At 36.2% G+C, this 21,706-nt stretch overlaps 1 protein-coding gene across 3 annotated transcripts in view; it reads left to right on the top strand.

The window, feature by feature from the left end:
• The window catches only part of MED13 (mediator complex subunit 13), a 97,458-nt gene that overhangs the window by 10,334 nt on the left and 65,418 nt on the right, over nt 1-21,706 (top strand). For all 3 annotated transcript variants that reach the window (XM_044939613.2, XM_025281169.3, XM_044939614.2), the window contains exons 3-7: nt 52-220; nt 18,051-18,196; nt 19,046-19,243; nt 20,622-20,816; nt 21,370-21,532. In XM_044939613.2, the coding sequence (XP_044795548.1) occupies nt 52-220; nt 18,051-18,196; nt 19,046-19,243; nt 20,622-20,816; nt 21,370-21,532 (871 nt within the window). The remainder of the gene's footprint in view (nt 1-51; nt 221-18,050; nt 18,197-19,045; nt 19,244-20,621; nt 20,817-21,369; nt 21,533-21,706) is intronic.

The following is a 21,706-nucleotide window of genomic DNA, read 5'->3' as shown; positions in this document are numbered from 1 at the left end:
GTAGATGCAGTGCCTCTATGTTACTTTTTGTTTCTTTCATTTCTTTTATAGAAGAGGAAGATGGAGTGTGGGAGAATGGACTTTCCTATGAATGCCGAACTTTGCTTTTCAAAGCAGTTCACAATCTGTTGGAACGGTGTTTAATGAACCGGAACTTTGTACGTATTGGCAAGTGGTTTGTGAAGCCTTATGAAAAAGATGAAAAACCTATAAATAAAAGGTAAGCTATCTTTAAACTCTTACTTGATATTTCTTTAGGCTTGTTAATATTAATGACTTTATAGAATGTGTGCTAAAACTAATATCTCACAGACATTCAGAAGGTTAACTTTGGCAAAGTCCTATGAGTATTCAGTTTTCTTTGATTCCTTCATTCTTTCTTTTACACATTTTAAGAATTTTCTTGTAGTACAGATAGGCTATGTGTCAGTACAGTGGCTTAAGTTTTGATTTGGGATAATAGAAAAAATGTGAGATGAAAGCAGAGACTTACGCATTGAAGTATATATATTTTTTAGTACGAGTGGAAATACATTCATGGTACTCTGTTAAAATTAAGTAGTATTAATATTTTTTTTAGATGGTGATCTGTAGTCATGTTTGGGTTGAGGTAATCCTCATTCTCAGCATCTTTTTGCTTTAATTAAAGTTATTTAAGTTTGTATGTTTCTATGTAGGACATGTTTACTTTTGGGGTGCTTATGATTTTCTTCAGCTTTAAATTAAGCAAATTCATGATGCTAATGTGTAGGATAGTTGCAGATGGAGGCACAGAAGACTTAAGACATATTCAGGTAAAAGCTTTAGGTTACTACAGTTCTCTGGTTTAAATAATATGAGGCGTAATCTGTTAGAAGATTTAGTTGCAAGCAGTTGTTGAATTAGTGAGACTTGAAGAGAAATGAAACAGTGGTGTGTAAGATGGGATATGGGAAAAGAAAAAAATGAAGGAAATTTATTGGTTTTCCCTAAAAGATGTGATGGTTGTAATCATTATTGAGATGTCATTTTATGTCAGGTGCACATCTTTTTTCATCCCTTTCTAGTTTCATTATAATCAATGAGTAGGTAAGACATATCAAGGCTTTCATTTTTTCTCTCTGAAAATTAAAACAAACCTTTATTGTCAAAGAATAATTGTACAAGGTAGGAGTGCATTCAGTTGCAAATGACAAAAAAGTCCTAACTAGCTTATGTAGGAACTGATTTTTCTTAATAGTCTAGAAATAGAATAGAAGATACGTTCAATGATACCATCAAAACTTAGGTTCCCTGGAATTTTCTGCTCTTTTATCTCTAGCCTTTGGCTTTTATCTTCATGGTTCCAGTAAGTGTTCCATCTCCAGACTTCACTCACGGTGGATTCCAGGCAGGAAGAGGAAGGGAAGGAGGAGATGAGAAGGGGTGACCATTGGATCAGAAATTAGATTCTTTTCTGGAACTTTTAGCTGACATATCATTGGCTATCTTAAGATAAATACTCTGTACATGGGAACATTGCCACTCTGAGCAAAATAAACCTTGGTTAGTAAGAGGAAATGGAGAATAGATAGGAGGTAGTCAGTTTGAAGAATTCAAGCTGATTACCAAGAATTAAAAAGAGAACCTGTAATCCTGAGCCCCAACTACTAGATGTGCTCCTCAGAGGCAATCCCTTTAAATTCTTCTAACTTAACTTTAATCTACCCGTTTAAAAACTTACAAGCAAATGCTAATTATTGAGCTGTTATTTCAGTTATTCAAGATTTAATCTTCTATTAATAATTTAGCTATCTTACCGTCCCCTCCACCCCAGCCATCTCCCAACTCCCATCCCTACCACTTGGACATTGGCATACTGAGATACTCTGTTCTCCTGTCCTTTCTTTTTTTTCCCTTATCTTACCTATTGTTATGAGATTTGGTTAAAAAAAAAAAAAGTACCTATTGTTTCTGTTATAATTTTATAAATATTTAGTGAGTCATACAGCATGTAGGATTACATTCCATTTTATTTTTCCCAGTGTTAATGTGATTACCTCTTTTTTCCCTTAATTACCTATGTCAAGGGTTGGTAAACTACTCCGCACAGGGAAGATATAGCCTGCCCCCTGTTTTTGTAAATTTCATTGTAACACAGCCTTGTTCCTTCATTTTTGGATTACTTTATGCCTGCTTTCACACTCCAGCAGAGTTGAATAGTTGTGATAAGAGACTGATGATCCCACAATACCTAAAATATTTCTCTGGCTTTTTACAGATAGTTTGCTGATCCCCAACCTGTATACTTACTGGTAATTCGCCCCTAGGCTATCTACAGGAAGTATAAGTCTCCCCTCTACCTTTAAGAAGTTTGTGTAATCTTTTAATTTCTTCTGACTCTCTCTCAGTATCCCTATTTGAACCCTTCATTGTTCGATTCTGTTTTGGACTTGTTTTATTAGGCCTGTTTCACAGTAGTCATCTTGGGAATTTGCTTTGCCTTTTTGTCTGTGTTGGGTCACTTATTTCCTGGATCTCATGTTTTGTTTTTTTGTCATACTGTTTTGGTAATGCCCATCTACCTGTAGTTTCCTGAGAAGAGAGTACATAAGAAGTAATATTTTTGAGATCCTGGATTGTCTGAATTATCTCCTTTTCTACTCTTAAGACTTCTGGGCACTGAAATGCTGATTGGAAGTTCTGTATGTGTAAATAGCTATGAAGCAAGCTGCAAGCTTTAGTAAGGTGATTGGGACTTGGCCATTTTTATTTAAAACTGTACTGTTATAGTAGCCACCAGTCAATTATAGCTATTTAAATTTCAGTGAATTGAAAAAATAAAAATTCAGTTCCTCAGTTGTCTAAACCACATTTTGAATACTCTTACGAGTGCTGGTTATTGTATTGCATAAGTTCTTTTGGATGATATTGCTTACACCAGAGCCTTTACACTTAAAATAATGCCTCAGCATCACTAAAGAAGTCAGTTAAGGGTGTTTTTGTTTTTGTTTTTTTTTGGAGGGGTTGGGCAGTAACTGAAAGACTACTTTAAACTTCACTCGTAAAGCTTTGTCTTCTTTCATACACCTGTGGCTTTTACACAGTCCCTTCAACTCCATCTTATTTAAATAGAAGCACCACAAGATTTAAGGTGGCTTATTAAGTAGCCATTTTGTATAGCTTTGGGATATCCTTTGATTGGATTCCTCAATACCTTTGAAAACTTAACTTCTACGGAAGCTATTATGTTTTCTCAGGACTCAATTCTTTTCTTCTTGTCTTCTAAGATGGCACTGTCTAATAGAAATACAATATGAGTCAATATGTATTTTAAAATCTTGCAGTAGGCACATTAAAGAAAGTTTTTTAAAAAGTGAAATTGATTTTCATATATTTAACCCAATATATCTAAAATATTTCAGTATGTAATTGCATATGCAAATGATATTAATGAGGTAGTTTACTTTTTTTAAAACTAGGTCTTTGAAATCTAATATGCATTTCATTCTTTAGAGTACATCTCAATGTGATCTGTCCACATTTACAAGTGCTCGATAGTCATGTGTATATTGGTTTGCATCAGTGGTGATGAACCCTCTTGGAATTGTATGCTAAATTGGGATTGTACTTGAGACTCAAAAATAGGGGAACTTCCAATTTCTGTCAAGATGTCCTTTATTTGATAAGTTGGGCCTGGTTACTGTCTTATTTTTCCTCCTCTTAGCTTAGTCTATCATTAATGTCCATCATCAAGATTATTCTGAAGTCCTCAGTGATGATATAATAGTACTTAAGACCTAATGAAATCTCTCTGTGATGTTTGAGTCATTAGGATTTGCATGGTCAGTTTTCCCCATTCTCATGCTTTCTAGAAACATTTTTGAGAAAAATTCAGGACTAGGAAAGACTTTTTTCTCTCTTTTTTCCTTCCCATTAAGCTTTTCTTACTGTCATTTCTTACTGTGATTCTTAGAGATTCATGCAAATCTGTCTTTTTGAACTGTTGGTTTTAGATATGAATGATAATAGAGAAATTTTGTTTTTCTGAAGGGGAGAAGGGAATGAGAAACCTTTGCGTAAGCAGAACTGACCAGGCCGTGTTTGAAATCAGGGCTTAATAGGTGTTAAATCAGTTTTCAAAACAGACCTGTTAGTCCAGTTTTACAGTTGTTAAATCTGAAGAATAGGGAGGTTAAGGAACTTCTTGGAATTCATACGTCTTGCAGGTATTGGAGCTGGATTATAGGGCATGAAAAAATATGAGACAGATTGTGCCCTGTAGATCGCTGTATCTCCTGTACCTACGTGTTATTGTTTTATTTATTTTTTATTATTTAAAAAAATCTTTTAGCTGTGTCACACAGCCTTGTGGGATCTTAGTTCCCTGACCAGAGATTGAACCCACACCACGTGATCTGCATTAGCCCACCAGGGAGGTCTTAACCTACATCTTTTTAAAGTTATAGAAAATAGTAAAACAGAAGACTTAAAAATATTAGGGAGATGCTATATTCTCTGAGCATTTGAAGTTGTAAACCAAAATAATGTCATTGCTTTCTGAGTATTCTTTACTATATAATGTAAGTGATGTGTTCACTAAGTGAGCTGAAGTATATAAAATTCACAGATAAAGGTGTTATATTCTGGATTTTAATATATATCTTTTGTTCATTCAGATATGTATGGTAAGGATATTTGATATTGAAATTGTACCTATAAATTTAAGGAATTTAAAGAATCACTCTGAGGGCTACAGAAATACAGATTAATGCAGTGGTCTGGTCCAAACTTGTCTGGATATGGAATCACCTTGAGAGAATAAAAACATAATCTGTGTATTAACCTGGGAATGTGGTGTAGGGTTTGGAATTTATAAAAGATCTCTGTGTGGTTCTAATGAAAGATAGGTTTGAAAACTATTTAATCAATGGAATAAAAATCTTGAATTAGGATGACTAGGATTCTTTTTTTGTGTGGTATAATATAAACAACACAAGTTACCATTTTAGCCATTTTTTAAGTGTATGGTACAGTAACATTAATTACATTCATACTGTCGTGCACCCATCACACTATCGCCAGAAATTTTTCATCATTCCAGGCTGAAAATTTGCCCATTGATTAATGACTCCCTATTTTCTCCCCCTCACAGCCCAAGGTAACCACCATTCTACTTTTTGTCTCTATGAATTTGACTGTTCTAGATACCTTACATAAGTGAAATCAAAAGGTATTTGTCCTTTAGTGTCTGGCTTATTTCACTTAGCACCATGTTCTCAAGGTTCTTATCCAAGTTGTAGCATGCACTTTCATTTCTCTTTATAAAATATTTACATATTTCTTTATTTGACTGTTCTGGGTCTTAGTTGCAGCATTCAGGATCTTTAGTTGCAGCATGCATCTTGTTGGATCTAGTTCCCAACCAGGGATCGAACCTAGGCCCTGAATTGGGAGTGTGGAGTCAGCCACTGGACCATCAGGGAAGTCCCCGTTTCTTTTTAAGATTGAGTAATTTTCCATTGTATTTTTATACCACATCTTGTTTATCCACTCATCTGTCAGTTGACATTTGGGTTATTTCTACTTTTTGTCTATTGTGAATAATGCTGCTATAAATATTAGTATACAAATATCTATTCAAGTCCTTGCTTTCAGTTCTTTTGGAAACATACAAGAAGTAGATTTGCTAGGGCATACAGTAATTCTATTTTAATTTATTTTTTGAGGAATCTCTGAAGTCTTTTCCACTGTGGCTGCCCCATTTTATATTCCTGTGAGCAGTGTAGGAGGATTGCAGTTTCTACACATCCTCACCAATACTTCATTTTTTAAAAAATAGCAGCCATCCTTATGGATGTGAAGTAGTTATCTCATTGTCATTTTAATTTGCATTTTCTAAATGACTAGTGATGTTGAGCATCTTTTCACCTGTTGGGTGGCTGTGTATCTTCTTCAAATGTCTGTTGAAGTCCTTTGCCCATTTTAATTGATTGTTAGGATGACTAGAACTTTAAGTCAACACTCCCTTTAAATAGGTTTATGATTTTAAGACAAGTCAGTTAACTTCTTTGTGTCTTGAATTCCCTACCAGCAAAATGGGATATCATCTTTCTGTACCTGCCTAACAGAAGTGCTAAGAATACAGCACTTCCTAAAGCAGTATACTTACCTGTTACAGTATTAGAACAGCCGACTTTAATCTATAAGCATATTTTCAATTTATGTCTTAGAAATAAAGAATCTTTTGTTTAATTTCAGTACTTAACATTTTTCTACAACAGAAGATTATCTGTCCAGGTTTCATCTGTAAAATTATGCCTTATTCTTACCTTTTTGCTTTGGTTGTTACTGTAAAAGCTCCTGGAGAGCAGTTTTATTCTCCATAATACTTTATGGTACATAACAGTACCTTGGATTCTTATTGTAGTTGCACATATTTGTTTTAACTCCACTTTTCTAAGTGCTGAGTACTAAAAATGAAGTGATGTTGTAAAATGATCTCTCTCCTCGAAAGACAAGCCATTGTGAATTTAGTATGGTGGTATTACCTAACATTCACTTTGGCCTATAATATTTTCTGACTAGATTACCTTTAATATAGGTATACCTTGGAGATAATTGCTTCCCTGGTAGCTCAACTGGTAAAGCACCCGCCTGCGAAGCAGGAGACCCTGGTTCCATTCCTGGATTGGGACGATAAAGATCTCTGGAGAAGGAATAGGCTTCCCACTCCACTATTGCTTGGCTTCCCTGGTAGCTCAGATGGCAAAGAATCCTGGGTTGATCCTTGGATTGGGAAGATCCCCTGGAGGAGGGCATGGCAACCCATGCCAGTAATCTTGCCTGGAGAATTCCCATGGACAGAGGAGCCTGCTAGGGGTCCATGGGGTCGCCAAGAGTTGGACACGACTAAGCTCAGCACAGCACATAAACCTTAGAGTCATTTTGTCAGTATCTGCAAAATAACTGCTCAATTTTTATTGTGATTGTGTTGAATCTTATTATTCTATATCACCACAGTAAAGCACACATCATAATAAATTGGGTCACAGGAAATTATTTGGTTTCCAGTGCGTATAAAAGTTACGTTTACACTAACTGTAGTCTATTAAGTATCCAGTAGCAGTATTTGTAGAAAACAGTGTACGTAACTTACTTTATTACTAAAAAATGCTAACTATTCTCTGAACCTTCAGCAAGTCATAATCTTTTTGCAATAGTAACATCAAAGATCACTTACCACAGATCACCATACCAAGTATAATAATTATGAAAAAGTTTGAAATGTGAAAATTACCAAAATGTGGCACACAGACGTGAAGTGAACACACGCTGCTGAGAAACCGCTGCCAGCAGACTGGCTCGGTGCCAGGCTGTCACACCTGCGATTTGTGAAGCCCTCAGTTGTCTGTGAAGCACAGGAAAGCAAGGTGTACTTGTGTAAGAATTTCAGAAAGTTTATCCCATATTTAGAATTTTTAGTTGTTTTCCTCCTATACATGCACAAACTTTGGTTTATTTTAAACCATTTTCTATTACAGCTAGATCAGTCTGTATAGGAAACATATGCTAGCAGTATATGGTGTGATGTTTTTCCTAAAATAGGCAACTGGAATTGAGAGCTTGCTGTTAAGTAGGGTAGTACAGAGAGTAGGAATGGAGAGTTTATTTTCTTTTAATATTTTATGTATGAAATGAAACAGTTGAAAGCTGTAGTTTTAACTATAGTTCACTGATTAAATATGAGGATATAAAATACAGGTCTCCAAGCCTCTTTGTCTTTTAAAGATAAAGACTATGAACTTCCCTGGTGGTCCACTGGTTAAGAATCTACCTTGCAGTGCAGGGGACACAGGTTTGAACTCTGGTCTGAAAGATTCCACATGCCACGGAGCAACTGAGCCTGTGCCTCACAACTACTGAGCCCCATGTGCTACAACTAAGGATCCCAAATGATGTCAACAAAGATCCTGCGTGCTGCAACTAAGACCCCAGGCAGCCAAGTAAACATTAAAAATAAGGAACAATGGACTGTTCTAGGTTGTTGCTTAAACTTGCAGACGTTCTTGAAAGTGTTTGCAATTTAGCTTTTGGAATCTGCTGTTGAATTATTGATTAAGCACACAGCATTCATGATGATTTGTATACCATACTTACCTTAAACTTAATCAAATTGCAGTTTACCTATGTGTAGATTATTATTACTTGAGTCACTTCCTTAGTAAATGTTTCCCTTGACATAGAGAATTTTTAGTTATTCCCCTTTAAATTCTTAGTTTTTTTGTCAGCAAAATTTATCTTTTAATGTTTTCTGAAAAAACTGTATAGAGTTATAATGTTAAAAACTATATATATATTCATTCTAACTAGTTTAATATGAAGTTTTCTTAATTTTTTTTAACCACGTCTTTTCTCTTATCCACTCTTTGGAGAGAGATGCTTTGAAAATTGATTTCTGCTTGTTTTATGTCAGTACATATAATTGGGGTCCCAAATGGCTCAGTGGTAAAGAATCCACCTGCCATTCAGGAGAGGCAAGTTTGATCCCTGGGTTGGAAAGATTCCCTTGGTGAAGGAAATGCAACCCAATCCAGTATTCTTGCCTGGGAAATCCCACAGACAGAGGAGCCTGGAGGGCTACAGTCCACAGCATTGCAAAGGAGTCAGACATGACTTAGTACTTAAACAACAAGCAATGTATAATGGGCATAACCCTCTCTGAACACTATTGGCTTGCTAAGATAAAAATACTTAGAAAAAAATTTAGAAATGATGTTATGTATATATACTTTCTGTACCACTTAACAGTTATAGAATAATTTTGTCAGAAAAGAGGTCACTCGAAAGAAAAGTGTAAATATGGCTTTGTAAGCATTCCCACATCTAGTAATGAGATTGGTTGCGTATATTTGTTTACTTTAGATACATTCTTTGAGGAAAATGTATGGCGGCTTGTGGGTAATTTTTAAAAAATCCTAATGTTCCCTGGAGAAGGACATGGCTACCCACTCCAGTATTCTTGCCTGGAGAATCCCATGGACAGGAATCTGGTGGGCTACAATCCCTGGGGTCACAAAGGATTCGGTTCAGTTCAGTTCAGTCACTCAGTCGTGTCCGACTCTTTGCAACCAACCCCATGAATCGCAGCACGCCGCCAGGCCTCCCTGTCCATCACCAACTCCCGGAGTTCACCCAGACTCATGTCCATCAAGTCAGTGATGCCATCCAGCCATCTCATCCTCTGTCGTCCCCTTCTCCTCCTGCCCCCAATCCCTCCCAGCATCAGAGTCTTTTCCAATGAGTCAGCTCTTCTCATGAGGTGGCCAAAGTACTGGAGTTTCAGCTTCAGCATCATTCCCCCCAAAGAACACCCAGGACTGATCGCCTTTACAATGGACTGGTTGAATCTCCTTGCAGTCCAAGGGACTCTCAAGAGCCTTCTCCAACACCACAGTTCAGAAGCATCAGTTCTTCGGCGCTCAGCTTTCTTCACAGTCCAACTCTCACATCCATACATGACCACAGGAAAAACCATAGCCTTGACTAGATGGACCTTTGTTGGCAAAGTAATGTCTCTGCTTTTGAATATGTTATCTAGGTTGGTCATAACTTTCCTTCCAAGGAGTAAGCGTCTTTTAATTTCATGGCTGCAGTCACCATCTGCAGTGATTTTGGAGCCCAGAAAAATAAAGTCTGACACTGTTTCCACCATTTCCCCATCTATTTGCCATGAAGTGATGGGACCAGATGCTCTGATCTTCATTTTCTGAATGTTGAGCTTTTTAAGCCAACTTTCTCACTCTCCACTTTCACTTTCATCAAGAGGCTTTTGAGTTCCTCTTCACTTTCTGCCATAAGGGTGATGTCATCTGCATATCTGAGGTTATTGATATTTCTCCTGGCAATCTTCATTCCAGCTTGTGCTTCTTCCAGCCCAGCGTTTCTCATGATGTACTCTGCATAGAAGTAAAATAAACAGGGTGACAATATATAGCCTTGACGTACTCCTTTTCCTATTTGGAACCAGTCTGTTGTTCCATGTCCAATTCTAACTGTTGCTTCCTGACCTGCATATAGGTTTCTCAAGAGGCAGGTCAGGTGCTCTGGTATTCCCATCTCTTTCAGAATTTTCCACAGTTTATTGTGATCCACACAGTCAAAGGCTTTGGCATAGTCAATAAAGCAGAAATAGATGTTTTTCTGGAACTCTCTTGCAGAAATACATGTTTTTCTGGAACTCTCTTGTTGGCAATTTGATCTCTGGTTCCTCTGCCATTTCTAAAACCAGCTTGAACATCTGGAAGTTCACAGTTCATGTTTTGCTGAAGCCTGGCTTGGAGAATTCTGAGCATTACTTGACTAGCGTGTGAGATGAGTGCAATTGTGTGGTAGTTTGAGGATTGGACATGACTAAAGCAAATTAGCATGCACACACGCACAAGGGCATACCCCAGCTGTACAAGAATCGGCCTAATTCTTACTGAAACGCTTTTTGCTTTCACAACATCCATTCTTCTCAGTGTCTTCTTCTGACACGCAGGCTGTTCTTTCTTGGTCCCGTCTGTGAGTGTCTTCTATTATACTAAAGCTGCAGTTTTTAGAGCTCCCTAGGGCCAGTTCCCTCTGTTTCTCAACATTCCCTCTCTAGGTGATCACATTCATTCACAAAGATGTAAATACCATCCACACCCTGATAATCCCCAGATTAATACTATAAACCCAAACCTCCACCACATCATAAAAGTTACTTTGTCCAAAAACTGATTTCTTGATCTTTACCCCACACCTGCTCCTTCTCTAGACTTCTGTATGCTCTACCCTGAGGCTCATATCATCAGATACCGCTTTAATTCTAGGGACCTCCTGGTTCCCGTATATAATCCATCACCAAATTCCCAAACACATTGTAGATGCGCCCACTTCTGGCCATTTCTACTGTCACTACCCTAGTCCAAGTCACCACTGTCTCTCACCTGGGCTATTATTGCTCTAGGTCCTGGTGGCTCAGTGGTCAAGAATCTGTCTGCCAATGCAGGAGACGCAAGAGAGACAGTTTCAACCCCTGGGTTGGGAAGATCCCTTAGAGGAGGAAATGGCAACCCACTCCATTATTCTTGCCAGGAAAATTCTGTGGACAGAGGAGCCTCAAGGGTTACAGCACATGGTGTTGCAAGGTGTCGGACTTAACGATTGAGCATGTACACATGCACACATATCCTACGGATTCTCTTCTCTAATAACTGGTGAGATCTCCCAAGTAAAAACAAAAAAATATCAGATACTATCATTCCTCTGATTAAAAATCCTTCAATAATTTCCCCTTGCACTTTAGAACAAAATTCAAACTGCCTTGTTGTGTATATTCTGACCTGCTTGTTCCTCTTCCATCTTAATCCCAGTTTTTTGCTCCTGTCTATACTCCAGTTGATACTGATCTTCCTTCAGTTCTTCCAGTAAGCCAAAATCCTTCCTGCCCCAGGGCTTTTGGACCTGCTGGTTGCTCTATCTGGAATGTTTTCCTCTACTTCTTGCCCTGTAAACTGATTCATCTTTCAAATTTCAGCACAAATATCACTCTTCCTAAACCGCCTTCCATCCAAATTAAATTAGTTCCCTCTAGTGAGTTCTCTTTTAACATCCTTTTCTTTTGTATCATTCATTACAGTCTTTTAAGTAAATAAATATGTATATGTATGAACACATGTATAGGTATGTGTGTTTTGTGTGTGCACATAAAATGCCTGAGTCTTCCATTAGGTTGTGAAATTCATGAAGACAGGGACTCTGTTCATCTTGGTCACCTCTGCATAGCCTACACTTTGCATGGTGTCTAACACATAATGTGTGCTTTATTAAATATTTGCTGAACTAATTAATTAGTGAAAGTCTCCTTTTCCACCAATACTCTGTTTCTGAAAGCAACCCTTCTAAGAGTTCTTTTATCTTTCCAGATATGAAAACATGATTAAAGAGAAAAGAGTTCCAACATGATCGCATTCTAGGTTGTTTTCCTAGTACAAATTTTTACATTTGAATTAAATCTAATAAAAATAGCTTTAGAAAGATAATTAAAGAGAAGTAGGGGCTGCCGTCTATGGGGTTGCACAGAGTCGGACACGACTGAAGCGACTTGGCAGGAGCAGCAGCAGGGCCTAGATAATAATTAAAAGATAGTAAGAAAAAAAAGTTGAGATTTGACAATAACAAAGTACGTGTTACATAGAAAGAAGCCATTACCATGTAGAACTTCAACACAGTAAATTTTGCTGAGCATTTATTATTATACACCAGGTCCTGTGGCTCATGTGCATAATGATTTGCCAGCACCTTTTTATCACTTGGTTTTATTTCTAATTTATTTTTTTAATTGAAGGATAATTGTTTTACAGATATCAGTAAGTTTTAAAAGGAAGGTGGTAAAGATTTCTTTAGTAAAACTGTTAAAAAGTGGTTAATTGTGTTACAAAGAAATACTTTATTTAGTAGTGAGAAAAATACTTTTGTTATTTCACAAAGGTGTTGAATTTTTAGCAAGTTGATTTTAGTAGTCCCGCTTTCAGAAGAAGAAATGCACATTTTGCTCAGTCCTTACTTATAGCAATGGTAGTTAATTAAAAAATCCAAAATTATTTTTTAGCAAGCCAGTAGTTTCGCATTTATTCAAGTTAGCCTTGTCTCCATAGGCACAGAGGACCTGAACTGTCATTCTAATGTACTTTTTTAATTGAAGTATATTCGAATCGTGTTTCAATTCATTGCATTAAAAAATCTGTTAAAAAAAAAAACGTTTGGTAATGAGTAATGTTTGGTATTAACAAGAGGGTCTGAGATTTTACACACTTTTTTTTTTTTTTTAACTATGCTGGGTCTTTTTTGTGGCACAAGGGCTTCTCTTGTTGTGGCACAGGGCCTCTCAAGTTGCAGTGCACAGGATTAGTTGCCCTGTGGTATGTGGGATTTATTTCCCCAACCAGGGATTGAACCCTCATTCCCTGTATTGGAAAACAGAGTCTTAACCACTGGACTATCAGGGAAGTTCCTGAGATTCACGCTCTTGATTTGGTATTTTCTTGAGCTGTGTTATAACATAGTCCACACTATTGCTTTGTTGGGAAACTTATTTTCCAGCCCTGCAGTAAGTTCACTTAGGCATGTTTTCTGCATTCCAGATTATTTCAGGCAACAGTTCTGTGAAGTATTCATGTATTATATTAACATAGGTTACCATTTTCCTGACTGTTTTTCAGTGTTTGTATTCTTTGCTACCAATTCTCTGATCCCAAAATGAATGCCACATGTTTAGGTTTTTCTTATGGTAGTGCCTCACCTTTGGTGCCAGTTTGTATATCAGCTATGGCTGTGTAATAAACCACCCCAAAACATAGGGATTTAAAACAGTTACGTATTCTCACTAGTGTACCTACAGGTCAGCTAGGGATTAGTCAATCTAGTCACTGTAAACTGTAGTGTGAGTAGAGGTGTATTTTGTATGATTCTCATCCCTCTTTCGACCAGTGGACCAGTCAGGGCATATTCTTGTGATGACAGAAGCACCAGAGGACAAGCTAAGTATTCTTCAACCTTCTGCTTGGCCAAAGCAAGTCACAAAGCAAGCCTGATTCAAGGGTTGGAGAAGTATATTTCACCTCTAATAGGAAGAACTACAAAGTCTGGATAAAGGGAGGAATGAGCAAAACATTACAGAGCTACAGTAATCAAAACAGTATGGTACTGGCATAAAGACAAACATGTAAACCATTGGGAGAGAATAGAAAGTTCAGAGATAAGTTCTTGTGTATATGTTCAAATGACCTTTAACAAGTGTGCCAGGACCACTCAGTGGGGAAAGGACATTCTCTTCAAAAAACGGTGTTGGGAAAACAAGTATTCACATGTAAAAGAATGAACTTGGACCCTTATCTTATACTATATACAAAAAATAACTTAAAATTGATTAAAAACCTAAATGTAAGACCTAAAACTATAAAGCTCCTAGAAAAAAAATGTATTGGAAAAGCTTCATGTCACTGGATTTGGCAGTGATTTTATGGTTATGGCACAAAAACATAGGCAACAAAAGCAAAAATAGACAAATGGGACTATATCCAACCTAAATTTCTTTGTGCATTATGGATTGGAGAGAATATTTGCAATCATGTATCTACTAAGGTATTAATAGCCAGCATTATAAAGATTGGAAGGACTGATGCTGAACCTGAAACTCCAGTACTTTGGCCACCTCATGCAAAGAGTTGACTCATTGGAAAAGACCCTGATGCTGGGAGGGACTAGGGGCAAGAGGCGAAGGGGATGGCAGAGGATGAGATGGCTGGATGGCATCACTGACTCGATGGATATGAGTCTGGGTGAACTTCGGGAGTTGGTGATGGACAGGGAGGCCTCGCGTGCTGCGATTCATGGGGTCGCAAAGAGTCGGACACGACTGAGCAACTGAACTGAACTACAACTCTACAAAATATCAAATAACCCAATTAAAAAATGGGAAAAATACTTCAATAGATATTTCTTCAAAGAATATATATAAATGGTCAGTAAGCATAAGACAAGATGTTCAGGACTTCCCTGGTGATCCAGAGGCCGCCTGCCAATGCAGAGGGCACGGTTCTATACCTGCTCTGAGAGGAATCCATGCTGTGAGGCAGCTGAGCCCGTGAGTTGCAACTACTGAAGTTTGCACGCTTAGAGTCTGTGCTCCGCAACAAGAGAAGCCACCGCAATAAAAAGCATGTACCACAACTAGAGAGTAGCCTTCTTTTGTGAAACTAGAAAAAACCCATGTGCAGCAACAAAGACCCAGCACAGCCAAAAATGTAATAAATAAATCTTAAAAAAGAAAAGTTACTCAGTATCACTAATCGGAGAAATATAAATAAAAACGTGAAAGTCATTCAGTTGTGTCCGACTCTTTGTGACCTCATGGACTGTAGTCCATGGAATTCTCCAGGCCAGAATATTGGATTGGGTAGCCTTTCTCTTCTCCAGGGTATCTTCCCAACCTAGGGATCGAACCCAGGTCTCCCACATTGCAGGCGGCTTCTTTACAAGCTGAGCCACAAGGAAAGCCCAAAAACATATTAGGTGGCTACTATTGAAATAAAGAATAGCAGATGTTACTAAGGATAGAGAAATTGGAACCCTTATACATGGTTAGTGAGATTGTAAAATAGTATAGTCACTGTGGAAAATGTTACGGGATTGCTCCAAAAATTGAAAACAAAATACCATATGATCCAGCAGACCTTTTTTGGAGTGTGTATCCAGAATAATTGAAAGCAGGATTTTGAAGACATTTTGCACATCCATGTTCATAGCAGCAGCATTCTTAATAGCCAAGGGGTAGAACCAACGCGAATATCCATTGATGGATGATGACTAAGCAAAATGTGTTATAAACATACAATGAATTATTGTTCATCCTTTAAAAGGGAAGAAATCCTGTCATGTGCTACACTATGGATGAACCTTGTGGACATTATGCTAAGTGAAAGAAACCAGTCACAAAAAGGCAAATATTGTATGATTCTCCTTATGTGAGGTATCTAAACAAGGGGGTAATTCTTGGTGGATTAAGTGATCTCGGTCTAGAGAGTTTAGTGCAAGGGTCAGATTGTGGAAGATCTAAAGTGCTGTGCTAAGGTTTTAGGGGTTTTTTTGACTTAGTCCTGAAGGCATTGGGAAACTATTGATTTTGAGCCTCCCAGTTGCATGATTAGAATTAATTTTTAGATCGCTGGCAGTGTTGTAAAGAAAGGTAAATTAGAAATTTTAACAACTACTCAGACCTTAAAAAAAACAAAGAACAAAAAAATTATCTAAGAACTGGAATCAGTAGGAATTAGTGATGGATTAGTTGAAGGTAGGAAGTTTGGGGAAATTGAAAAATTGGAGATGATTTATATATCTGGCTTGCACAACTGTGCAGATTTGATAAGAAAAGGAGAATGGTTAGGGGAAAAAAAAAGATCAAATGTGGATTTTATTCTACAGTATTTAGTACTATGTGTCAAGGACCAATTCTATCAATACAGGGATACAACATTGTACGAAGGAAACACATTCCTTCTCCAGCAGAGCTTACATTCTTGGTGACTATAAGAAATAAACTGTGTAATAAGTTAGATTTTGATTATTTCTTAAGCCAAAACAAATCCCAGAAGAACAATTTAAAGGAGGGTGATCAGTGAAGACCTCACTTAGAAGGTGTTTAAAAATCTGAGAAAGGTTGATGAAGGTGAGTATAGCTATCTAGAGTGTTCCAGATGGAATAACAGTAGGTACAAAGGCCTAATGTGTTTAAGGAACAGCAGAGGGGTCAATTGAGGAAAAAGGGGGAAGTATTAGAGAACGATAAGTAAGAAATGAAATTGGAGAAATAAGAGTTATGGGGGGGATAGGCTGATGAAAGGTATCATAGGACGTAATAACTTTTATGGCGTTAACCCAAGTGTGATTCTTTTTCCCTTAGAAATTATATATATATAAAATGTATGTATATAAGTTTATTTTCATGAGTTAGGTCTTGTTAAGACAGTCTGTTAGTATCCTGTACATAATTTTTGTTATAGCACTTAGCAGAGCTGTAATTAAATGATTGAGATTAACATAGTGTCATGTGGTTTGCTACAAAACACTTTTTTAATAAAAGGAGTAACACTTGTCTTCACTTGGTTGTTTAATATAGAGTGCATTTATGTCTGAATATAAGCAAATGTCTACGGTCTTTGTAATTACACAACCATAGTTATTCCAAAGGACTTAGGTTTTTTAATCAGAAGAAATGAGCTTAATTTATTTTTAAATAATATAAATAATTTTATTTCCTGTAGTTATCACTTAAATCTCAATACAGCTGAAGCAAAAAAATAATTGGGTAAATGCATTGTGATATCTTGGATTTGATTCTGGAACAGAAAAAGGATATTAGTGGAAAACTCTGGTGAACAAAAAAAAAACTGGAGTTTGTTGTAGTAATGTGCCAGTGTTAATTGCTTGTTTGACCAATGAAGCATGGCTATGTAAGACGTTAAGGCAAACTGAGTGAAGGGTATATGGGGACTTCCTATGTTTGTAAATTTTCTGTAAATTCAGAATTATCCTGAAAATAATTTAACAACAAAAGCTACTGGGATGGGGAAAATACAGTAATTACTTTTACTGTAACTTAATTTATTATACCCTTGTCTAGTCCAGAAAAAATTCAAGGGGTTTAAGGATGTATACAATAGATTTCAAGCTTATTAATGGTTATAGCTTAAAGAATTGGTTCTTTAAGATGATTCTTAGGATAAGTGTTTGGAGAAGGAATAAAGTAAGTAAATTCTTCTTAGTGTATAATCTCATTCTCTTCTGGGCCCCTCGACTTTTCTAAATTTTACCTTATGGATATATCTACTTTCCTCTTGGGAACTTTCATTTTCCAATCTGTATACCCAGTCATATCTAAATTTCCTAAGATGGTCTATTTTGCTTGTAACTTTGATTCTAGAATACCTTCAATTATAACACTCATCATTGCTTTAAAATACTCATTGGGGAGGGGGAGGGCAGCACATTAGCTGCTTGATTAATTGCATTCAGCCCAGTTTCAGAAATAATATGAGAAAATATATTTCCATTTATTTTTTAATAGAGAAGAAATAAAAAATTAGATCATTTTTAATTCTATTGTATGCATAGATTTTTTTCATCAACATAACCTTTTTTTTCCTTAAAAAAAAAATTGAAACTATACTAAACTGTACTATTACCTTTCCCATCAAACCCACTCCCCCTCCTTTATTTATTTTAGTGGCTATATTATCATTATGTGTGGGTGTACCTAACTTGTTTAACTGGTTCCTTTCTTTGCAGCTTTTCCTATTATAAACAGTGCTGTGAAGAACATTTCTTATAGCTAAATCTTTGCTTATATCTGTGATTTCTTTTTTTCCCTTTAGGTGATAAGGTAGAATTTCTGGGTTAAAGAGAATGTGCATTTTTGTGGTGTAACTTCTTAAAAAAAAAAAGCAAATTGACTTTGTTTTTGGCTATAAATCATTATTAAAATACTATTTTTTCTTCTTTATTAGTGAACACTTGTCCTGCTCTTTCACCTTTTTCTTGCATGGAGACAGCAATGTTTGTACCAGTGTGGAAATTAATCAACATCAACCTGTATACCTTCTTAGTGAAGAACATATCACCCTTGCTCAACAGTCTAATAGCCCATTTCAAGGTAGATTATTTTATGGGTATAGTTCCTTGATTTTTTTATTGTTGTTTCAAGAAAAAAATCTTACTGGTAGAGATTAATGAGATTTCCCCCAATCTTTAGCCTAATGGTGATTCTGATGTAGTTTACTTCTTTCCCATTAGAGTATTAAGTCAATTAAATAAATTTTTAATGCAAATATTATTTTTAAAAGTTCTTGTACATGAATGTTAGCATATTTTAAAGTGTTCTTTTAAATAGGCTATAGATGGTATACATGTTATATATATTCAAGGTTCTCTTTTGTATCAGTTCACATAAGCCATGTTTAATGTAGGTACATAGGACTTTTGATATAATTCATACCATGAAAGTGGTTGAACTCTAGAGGAAATAATTTTGTACGATTGATGATTAAAAAAAAAAATTATTTGTTTGCAAGGACTGTGAGTTCTTTCAAGTGTGTTCTTTGTAAGACAGTGTGTTCTTGTTTTAGTTCTAAGCTTCCTATTTGCTCTTTTAAAATTTATATGGCAGTATATAATAAGGACTTATATGTTGTTTTTCCTTAAATTGCTTTTTCTTAGTGGAAAGTCAAGAGAAATTGAAGGATATACAAATATTCACAGTTTATGTTGAAACTATCCATCTGAGATTTTTGGGTAGACAGAATCTTAAGTTTTATAATAAACTCGGGGTTACACTTTATCTTCACTTAATGAAGTACAGTAAATTCATTTTCTCTGGAATTGATCATTATGGGTTTCCTTTTCTTTGTTTGAATTGCGTAATTATTTGCCATACTATTCAGTGTCATCTTATTTGGTATAATTGTCTTTAGTTACTTACTTAATGTCTCTTTTGGGTTTCTAGTTATCTTAAGCCCATTTGGACTAAATGGCACTCTCACAGGACAGGCATTCAAGATGTCCGATTCAGCTACAAAAAAATTGATTGGTGAATGGAAACAGTTCTATCCTATCTCATCTTGTTTGAAGGAGATGTCTGAAGAAAAACAGGAAGATATGGATTGGGAAGATGATTCTTTAGCTGCAGTAGAAGTTCTTGTTGGTACGGATTCTGAGTATTAATCCTAAGTGGGAAATGTGTGACTATATGTATTAGTTAGATTTTGCTGAATGATATAACTCTTTAATATCTTAGTGGCTTTTAATATCAAACATTTGGTTTGGCTTTCTTGTATCTTTTCATCCAGTATCTGGGACATAATATTCTTAAAAGAACAGAGGAATAATAGGAACTGAGTCTAACCATATTAAGTATATTTAATCTTCTGCTAGGATATGATATATGTGGCATGTGCTTACATTCCATTAGGTAAAAACTAGTATATGGCCAAGTCAGTCATTGGGGAAGGGAACTATAACCCACCTAGAGGGAAGCATGCTAAAGGTGAGAAGAAAATAATTGTGAATGAAGAATATTTGGAGGTGAGAAAGTTGACAGCCTGTGTGATGCAGTATCTTAATGTTTGGTAAAACTGTCTCCTCTGATGACTTGAAAGGCAGAAAATGTATACCTAAAGACCTTGTGGCTGATTAGCTCTGTCCAGGTCAGCTCTGCTTAGGTACGCTGTATTACATGCATCTTCTTCCTCAGGGACCTAAGTTAACAAGGTAAACTGTATTTGAGACATGCTAATATGAAGGCAGAGGACGTAAAGTAGGAGAGGCTGCAGTGATCCTGCAAGTGCATCTAAAGTTCTTGTTGGGTTGTGGCATTTGTCACCTGCATGTAGATTCCAGAGCAAGGTGCACATCCAACCTAACAATGAGTGCAGATGTATACTCCACCTTAGAGAGATGTGGGAAGTGTGGGGAATATATGGTTGAGCAGATAATTGGGATTAAAATTTGCAGCATTGTATTTAATGAATTCATATGGTAATGTTATATGAAGATTACCTTCTTTGTTTTTTTAATCAAAGGAGTATCAGTATTCAGTTTCAGTAAATACATCATCAGAGTAGTTGTGTCAGAAACAGGAACAAAACACAATAACATATATTAGACTTTTCAGATAGAAATATATAAAGAAGAAAATAAAAAGGTCCATAATTCCAGTGCCAGTTACCTTTGTTAAAGTTTTAAAATAAATTTGATCAAATTTGCAAATACAGTTTTTTTAAGTAATACACATTCATGGTTAAAAAATCCAAAAGTGAAACGAGAAAGCTGCTTTCTTCTAAGTCTCTCTCACGAAGGGTAACCACTACCACCAGCTTCTTGTGGTTTCTTTCAGAAAAACATTTTACCAGAAAGAGTGTATATTTATAAAAATACACTAAATGTATTTTATATTTAATGTATTTTTATTTTAACAAATGTGATCATTTTGTATCTGCTTTTCCATTATTGCACTTTTGAGTGAAACAAATCCCACTACAAACCCAAAGGTAATTAATTTTCCTCTTTTCCCCCCCTTTTAGCTGGTGTCCGAATGATCTACCCAGCATGCTTTGTTCTAGTCCCTCAGTCAGACATTCCTACTCCTAGCTCTGTGGGATCCTCTCACTGTTCAGCTTCTTGCTTGGGTGTCCACCAAGTGCCTGCTTCCACAAGAGATCCTGCTATGTCTTCGGTTACTCTTACACCACCTACATCTCCTGAGGAAGTCCAAACAGGTGTTGTACTAATCTGTTTTATTAGCTCTAGTGGTAAATGGGTTCTCTTGAATATAATAAACACTTAAAAATAATTATTTTGAAATAATTTCACACTTACTGAAGTGTTTGCCAAGTACCTTACAAAAAGCTCTACTCATTCAGATTCCCAAATTGTTAATACTTGCTCCATCACCCTCTCTCTATGCATATATTCCTTAACATGGGTCTTTTTCTGAACCATTTGAGAACAAGCTGCAGACATAATGCCTCATTATGCCTAAGCACTAAGTCTGTTTCCCAAAATTAAGGACTCTCTTCTATATGACTACCATTTAATCTTCCAAGTCAGGAAATTAACATTAATATAATACTACCATCATTGCCCATCTCCTGTTCAAATTTTTTTGCTTTTTGTATTTTAAGTGAAGTGACCTGCTTTTTTTCCTCAAAATGTAAGTAGGCTTACCAGGTAGCTGGAGCAAGTTGTATGAGAAATCAAAGAAACAGAAAACAAAGTAATACTCTTTAACCTGCCTTTATTCTCCTACAATCAATTTTTTTTTGTTTTCAGTTGATCCTCAGTCTGCCCAGAAGTGGATCAAATTTTCTTCAGTATCTGATGGCTTCAGCTCAGATAGTACTAGCCATCATGGTGGGAAGATACCCAGAAAATTAGCAAATCATGTGGTGGATAGAGTTTGGCAAGAATGTAATATGAACAGAGCACAGAACAAGTATGTATTTTCATCTTCAAGTTTAAAAATTGCATGTTGGTAGTTACTTGGAGATAAGAGATTTGAAAGTATAAGTGGTCATTCTTATGATTTTAATTCAAAAAAATTGATTTAAAAAAATTCAATTTTAATGCTTAATTCAATTTTACAAAAATTTTTATGAATTCTAAAGAT

This window comes from Bubalus bubalis, chromosome 3 (genome assembly GCF_019923935.1).
Source record: "Bubalus bubalis isolate 160015118507 breed Murrah chromosome 3, NDDB_SH_1, whole genome shotgun sequence".
In the NCBI taxonomy this organism is placed as follows: Eukaryota; Metazoa; Chordata; class Mammalia; order Artiodactyla; family Bovidae; genus Bubalus; species Bubalus bubalis.
This window is presented reverse-complemented; position numbering and strand designations above follow the sequence as displayed.